This window comes from Montipora capricornis, chromosome 7, assembly GCF_036669925.1.
Source record: "Montipora capricornis isolate CH-2021 chromosome 7, ASM3666992v2, whole genome shotgun sequence".
Lineage (NCBI taxonomy): Eukaryota > Metazoa > Cnidaria > Anthozoa > Scleractinia > Acroporidae > Montipora > Montipora capricornis.
The window spans coordinates 30,217,302-30,224,801 of NC_090889.1; the positions used below are offsets into that span (position 1 = coordinate 30,217,302).

Here is a 7,500-nt window from a genome sequence, read left to right on the forward strand (position 1 = left end):
AGTCACAGAATCGTCTGGGACTCTGCCTAATGCGTTACAAACGGCACTAACTACTACCAACGGATCATACTGGAAAGCTGGTTTAGTAACTTAAAACAGATACCAATATACCGATGCCTACAACTTCCCGCACCCTACAAACGACTTATTGACGACATCAGTAACAGACAAACAACACACTGATTTACTACATCACAGTACTGCCCGACGTATTCTACGATACACTCACAGACCTTAGACCTATAGGCGGATGGAAATGCACCAATCACTGTTTATTCTTCACAACCAATTACATCTAGGCTCAACTGACAGTCGACAAATGGCATCACGAATATGTTGACCAATGGCATCTACGACCAGAGTTTATAGTATCTACTGACGTTACACAAATCACTTGACTCCGAAGATGCTCAAGTTGTCGAAACGTCAGTCAGTGTCATCTCAAACAGTCCTTATGAAGACTACACTCAACCGGGCGATCGTATTTAACTTGACATTTTATTTTCCAACCAGTTTCTTGACCAGTGAAATCAGGAATTTGTCTTACTGTAGCGCGTACTGGAGCGAGTTTCAATCGAGTGCCGTAAAACCAAAGCCAAAGTAATTACTTTGGCCAATCAAAAAGGAAGGAGACAATCCAGTAAACCAATCAAAACTCGAAGTAATTACAAGTAAGCGACACAAAGCGCGGGAAAATGTGCACGCGCAAGCCACGATTGGTTTTGGTTTCACGTCTGATTGGTTGAAAAAATGGCGCGAGAACTTTGAACCAATCACCGAGTGAAGTAATGCAAAAGCAGGGCAATTTCGGGCTAATTACGTTCGACACTCAATTGAAAATCGCTCTATCTGAGAGATGTAATGAAGGTTTCGCTGTACCAAAAAGAAACAATTTAGGAAATTTCTATTCACTTCAGCGATCGACCTATGTCAGACCAACAATGGTGGTTGCCATTTCAATGCCACCTGCGTCAACATTGGACCTAACAAGGTAAGAAAGTCGTCCCTCTAGAGATTTGTTTATTCGTACCGACTCGGGGATACTCCGAAAAAATCCGAGTGCTCCCGAACAGGAGTTGAACCTGTGGCCCTTCGTTTACTAGTTCTGTTACTCTCAGTACCACTGTGCGACGAGAAAGTCGTGGTAGCTACAATCGGCGACAAAATTAGCTGAGACACTTTGCCAAAAGAGCACACTGGCAACGAAACTTTAAATGTTTTCAAATAAAAATATTCCAAACAGGAGTCCATCAGTAGGAGCCTCCATCTCCCACTTTGTTTCTATAAAGTTGCGTTTCCTGACCCTTTTTATTTTTAGAACCAATTTCGCGCCATTCGTTGTCATGGTAAACGTCAATAACAATTGAAGAGGGAACGGGGAGGTGTTTTCAAAACTGTGAGTTTTGTTTCCCGCATTCGGCCGGCATCTTGGATCGCCCCTTCATTCGGACTAATTAAGGAACGCCTTTAATTAGGGCGGCAAATTCAAACAAATTATATCTGAAAATAGATAGGTCAGGAAAAACGCTACCTCACCTAGCGAAGCCAGTTGGATGCTCCTACTGGTGGGTTTCTGGTCCAAAAAAGCCCTTTTCTGGGATACCCCTACCCACTCAGTCAATGCTGTACCGTTGTTCACAAGGCTCGTAGGCAACAAAGAAATAACATGACATTGCCCCTGGGGTGAGGGGGAGGGGTATTTTCGTTGTTAGATATTAACCTCAGTGACTCAAAAGAAAAGATTCATTTTTCCGATGAAGTCTTCGGAACACTAGGAAACATCCGAGTGCGCCCGAAAAGGAGTCGAGCATACAACCTTCCTATTAATTACTAGCTCGGGTGATCAGGTTCAGGGGCCCGTTTCTCGAAAGTCCCGATGACTTTTCGGGCCCGAAAAGCCATTTGTGAAACTGCCAACCGCTTGTTTTGGAAAGCCGATCTTCCAACATGCTTTCAAGGTAACAAAAAGAAACATGGCTGTGAAGTTTGACGACTTAAATCCTCTCCGTTCTTGAGATACAAAGGGAATTGTGACACCCGAAAATGACCCGTAAAGTTTCGGGACTTTCGAGAAACGGGCCCCAGGTTACAAACTTTCAGCATAGCTTTTTGAGATGAAATGTCAAAAGGAGACATTCTCTCATTTTTGTAGAGATGCTTGTACGAGAGCAAGTACTTGTAACGTTGAGGTGACCGTGTCTTGTCTCACGGCATTTGCACTGTTTTATGGAGGCTCAAATGTTTCAAGAAACTGTACTACTAAAAGTAACAACATTGTTTCATATAACGGTAGTGTTATGGTACCATATGAAACATCAATCATTGATTTTACAAGGTACGCTGATTATTGTTAAGTAATTGGTTGCCATAGAAGCAAGAAATCCATCCAAAAACTCGCGGTGACCCCCATTTTTCATTGCTTAGAAGTGATTAGTTGGCCGGGGTGAAACTATGTAGAGCCACCTTAATTCTCGAATTTTTAAGGTGGCTCTGAATACACTCCACATATTTTTTTAAACTTTGCAGAAAGTTTTATCTCAGCCTTCAAATTACTTTCTGGCAATGAAAAAGGAAGATACTAAACGCGGATTCTAGCAGAATGAGCCATCTATGGTAAATTATTGTATCCCACTCTGGAAAAAAATGACTGTTTGTTACAAGTTTCAATCCAGTCTTAAAGAAAAATACTACCGAAAGTTCTTATGAACGATGGAAATTCAGCCTTTGATAGTTAGTGCTTTTCATAAAAAGAACGATTTTTCAGCCTTCCTAGTAAGGCTAGAAAATTGTCAGTTTGCCCCTTTCACGTATTTTCATGTCTTCTCTCTTTCCAGCGGAACTGTTTCTGCAAGGAGGGTTTTTCGGGTGATGGTGTGAACTCTTGCCTTGCCGTAGATCCTTGTGAAGTGGTAAGTAAACTCGTAGATGTTCGTGGGTTGTTAATCTTAAATTAGCTGCGCTAATCGTACTGAAAGATTGGTGATGTCTACACAGGTATGTTGGGAGTTCTTAGCGTCGCTTCGCGTGTGCTATGTTGTGTTATACTGTCTTTTCTTGCTTTGTTTTCTTTCCGTCCGTCATTTTGTCTAAATAGTTTTTTTCAGTAGCAGCCAGTCTCCCTGTCTTTCTGTCCGTTCGCGTTTTCGATTGTCCATCTGTTTATCCAGCTATCCGTCTGTCCTCTAATCCTCTGTTTTTTGGTTGTGTTACTGTTTTTCCTGTCATATGTGCCTCTCTTCTTGAGAGGTGCAGCGTGGCTGAACGTGCCTTACCACAAGCTTAAGTTGTTCCTTGTGCCCCCTGGTTGAACTTCTCAGCTGCACTTGTAAATAGCCAACTGGTTTGCCTTCGGTCAGTTGGGTTTCTTAAAGAGGTTTGTTTTGCTGTATCGTTATCGTTATCATTACCGTTACCGTTACCGTCACCGTCATCGTTACCGTTACCGTTATCGTTATCATTGTTGTTCCTTGTTTTCAGGATAATGGAGGGTGTAGCGCTAGAGCTAAATGCACACAAACTGGGCCACACCAGAGGAACTGCGTCTGTAGAAGGAACTATGTTGGTGACGGATTCACTTGCATTGGTGATATAGCAGAGGTTTGCACGAAATAGGAAATAAATAATGATTGAAATGTGTTCACGATGTCAAAATATTCGGACAATAAATGAAAAAAGGTTGGCTGAGAAAAACTGAAACTTTGAGGTCTCAGTTTTAGAGAGGTAATTGTTATTTGTTAACAAGTCCGAAGATTTCCTTGTTTCCATTACGGTGAAGTGAAGTGTAGATGCCACAGCAGCCGCGTTTGATCGAAGATTGAAATCCTGTGTAAATTTAACGGTTTTAGTTTGTAAAGTTTGTTGGGCCACATCTATCGTTTGATTTTAGACAGACAATTAATTACATGACTTTGTGGTAAATTTTATTGGCAACGTTCAAACTCAAGACATAAATGATCCTCGCGCATATCTGCACAATTTTAAGCAATTGTCTCTAAAAGACACCTGAACAATTGAGATGACTCCAACGGGATTCGAACCCATGAGCCTCTGCGATGCCGGTGCAATGCTCTACCAACTGTGCTATGAAGCCACTCTGTTGGGAGCAGGTAATTGTATTTCATTTAGTATTTCATTCAACGTTCAAACTATTGTTTTTCAGGTTCTCCAGCTCGACCCACAATTATCCGAGATGAACAGGCTCCTCACGGTAAATACATAGAAAATAAACGTTAATATTGCTCTTGTTATGAATTCAAAATATCTCTTTGACTTTGCTTGCCTAGATGTATTGCTCTTTCTTGTAAGTGGGCAAAATAGTTTCATATGTCCAACGGCAGTGACGTCAGTCGTCCAATTGACGAATTACGTCAGATCGCGTTGTCTCTTTAATACATTTTGGGACAGCGAGAAATTCAATAGAGTGCACTGTTTTAGAGCCCTGGAAAACAAGATCAAAAGAATCATCGAATTCTATTTCATAGTATCAGATAGTACGCGCGCTGTGATTGGCTAAATTAGCGAGCCGTATTGTACAGTATAGCCCGCTGTACAGCCCACTAAATTTAAAATTTCGATAAAACATCCAGCAAGTTTTTCACGTCGTTTCTGTTACATAAACTTGTAAAACTGTTTGAATCTTGCAAGCAGCTATTTCAAACAGCCAAGAAGATTTAGTTTTTCGGATTTTGACACGCCAATCTTTGTGGCAGTTGAACCTTCCGCTTGACTTCGACTAGTTCCCTTGCCCCGCGCGCCGGATTAACCCCGTTTTTTTTCTCGTTGATTTATGGCCCGCGCGCTTCCCGCTTGGCCCATAAAACGGGAAAAACTCTGTCCATAACTTACAGTACGGACCTCGAAGTCCGCTAGTAAGAGGTATATCTCAAGGTGCTATCCGCCTCGGCTGGCGCCACTTTCCTCGATTTGCTGATTCTTCATTTCACAGTCAGCCTCCTTCTTTCATAAATTGTTCATTGTTCTTTTAAACGTTGTGTTATTTTATCTGCAGACAAGCCGAGTCCGCAGCAGTCACTTGTCCAAAGGACGGATAAATTTATTCGATGATTAAGTCATTATCTAACAGTTTCAATCCGTGCGAAGATTTTAAGTGGCCAACGCCGTGCAACGTTTAATATATTTCCTTCTCTGGACGATGACGTATCCACTGGATAAAGTTGAAACAACTGGGGCCAGAGATATAACTAATTGCATTGATGTGATTGTTCATAAATCTCCATTCCTGATTTCAGAAATATGGACTGGACAAGCTTTTGGGCTCGCACGGCCATTTTAACCTTCTAGCACCTGTTAACGATGCTTTGTTGAAGTCAACTTCGCGAAAGGTAATATCTGCCATGACTCAATTAATATGATGAAACGGCCTTTATTGCAGCGGAGTGAAAGTAAAGCCAAAGAAATTCATCTAGCCAATCACTGCATACGCCAAGAATAAAAAGAGCCAATCGTAGGAAAGTAAAAGCGCGGGAAAATTCTTGCTGGCGCTCTCGATTGCATTTGCTTTTTGTCTCTCTGATTGGCTGAGAATGTGGCGTGAGATTCTTAAGCCAATGACGTTCTCAATTGAGAACCGTTGTATAGAGTAAATGCCACAAGCAAGGAGTACACTATTGCACAAAGTGGCGGAGAGCTCCAGACCGGGTTCAAATCAAACCCTTACCACGGACTTGATTCACTTTATTCCAGAAATACAAATGACAACAAGATGCACTCCCAATTTTGATATCCAACACGAAATGTCCTTTTAATATTCCAAGCATTTGCTACCTTTCTCCAACAATAAGATAAGTGTTATGGCTAGAGTAAATCCGGCAGTTTATGTTTAGTTGAGGAGAGGTAGAGCCAGAGGTTAAAGGACTCTTTGTGACGTGAATTGTCTTCATTCATAGCGGACAGTAGTGTTATTGAAGTTGAGCGAAGACCAGTGGGGGACACCTCATGCCGCTTATCAAAATCGGCGTGCATTTAATTGCGCGCATTTATGGAGATGTCTGACTCTCAAATTCATCTCAACCACTCTTTGTTAATAGCCATCTGCTCTTCTCACTTGTAGAATTAGCGAACTTCAGTTCGGAGTACGAGAACGACTGCGAATTCGAGGTTTTTTGTATTGGGCACGCGCATTACGTTTAAAGAACGAAAATTCGAGAAATGCGCGCGTGGTCTCAAAACTGAGAACTCCTACTAGTAATCGTCGTCGTTCTCCAATCTGAAGGTGAGGAATCCATAACTAGAAGGCTACGACTCCAATGCCAATATTAGGCCAATACAAGGGCAATACTAGGGCAATACTAGACCAATACTAAGCCAATGCTAGGTCTATACTCCAATACTAGGTCTATGTAACGGCATTTTCACTGATCAAGCTGTTTGCACGAGTGACCGTTCTTAATCCAATGGGTAGTAATTTCCCATGCTAGACTTGTGATTGGCTGGAAAGGTCTGACATGGTTTTGCGGGAAAATCAATCTCAAAATAACTCAGTCTGTGAAAACGCCGTTCCATAGATACAATGAAGTAGTATGAAGGGGGTATTTTCTAAAGAAACTGTGGTGCTGCGTCGGTGGGGAAGAAGTATACAAAAATTTGGTTTTATCAACAGAGTTGATAACTGTAAATTGGCCACCGTATAGAGATCATATTCTAAAAGCTGACGTTTTGAGCGTTAGCCCTTCGTCAGAGTGAATCGAGGAATTATGGGTTACGTGTAGTTTTTGTAGTTGAGTAGGAGCTACGCTATTGGTGGTAACATGGCAACGTGAAAAATAGGAATATATTAGTTAAGTGAAAAGCGTTCGTTAATACCGTGAGGATTAAGGGTGCCGATATGGAAGATGACTTTTTGTTCCAGATTCTTGCGGCTTTCCGTCGCAATAATGAAGTTGTACCCTCCTAGTCCTGCGTTAGTTGACGACTTTGAACACAATGTTAACAATGTTTTGTTGTGTTTCGTAGCGTCGAAGTGTTATTCCAGCACCAAGCACAGAAGAGATGCTTCTGAAGTACCACATTATAAGCTGCGTGAGATTCTTGTCCTTCATTGGCGGCGACTCTGTGAACTTGAACCTCACAACTTTGCTTGGACCACGTATTACAGTGGAAAAAAAGGTAGTCAATGTGACAGTCATCAAAAGCAACAACAGAACATACAGATAACCCAACTCTGTTTTTTTTTGCGTGAAATCACAACACATACTTGTTTCCTTAAATGCTTTAATACAACAATCCAATTATTGCACCGAAAGAGATGTCATATATAAGCCCCAATGGATAAAATGAAGACATTCATTTATCGATGGTGACTCGGGGATGCTCCGGAAAAATCCGAGTGCTCCCGAACACGAATCGAAGCTACGACCTTCCGAATACTGGTTCGGATGCTCTACCACTGAGCTATAGGAGACTTTGTGAAGATGTGACTCTGGGATACTCGTGAAAAATCCGAGTGCTCCCGAACAGGAGTCGAACGTACGACCTTCCGAT

At 41.8% G+C, this 7,500-nt stretch overlaps 1 protein-coding gene across 2 annotated transcripts in view; it reads left to right on the forward strand.

The window, feature by feature from the left end:
* LOC138056856 (stabilin-2-like) overlaps window positions 1-7,500 on the forward strand; it is a 124,416-nt gene that overhangs the window by 77,923 nt on the left and 38,993 nt on the right. For both annotated transcript variants that reach the window (XM_068902776.1, XM_068902775.1), the window contains 6 exons: window positions 918-991; window positions 2,835-2,909; window positions 3,478-3,597; window positions 4,160-4,207; window positions 5,250-5,342; window positions 6,973-7,125. In XM_068902776.1, the coding sequence (XP_068758877.1) occupies window positions 918-991; window positions 2,835-2,909; window positions 3,478-3,597; window positions 4,160-4,207; window positions 5,250-5,342; window positions 6,973-7,125 (563 nt within the window). The remainder of the gene's footprint in view (window positions 1-917; window positions 992-2,834; window positions 2,910-3,477; window positions 3,598-4,159; window positions 4,208-5,249; window positions 5,343-6,972; window positions 7,126-7,500) is intronic.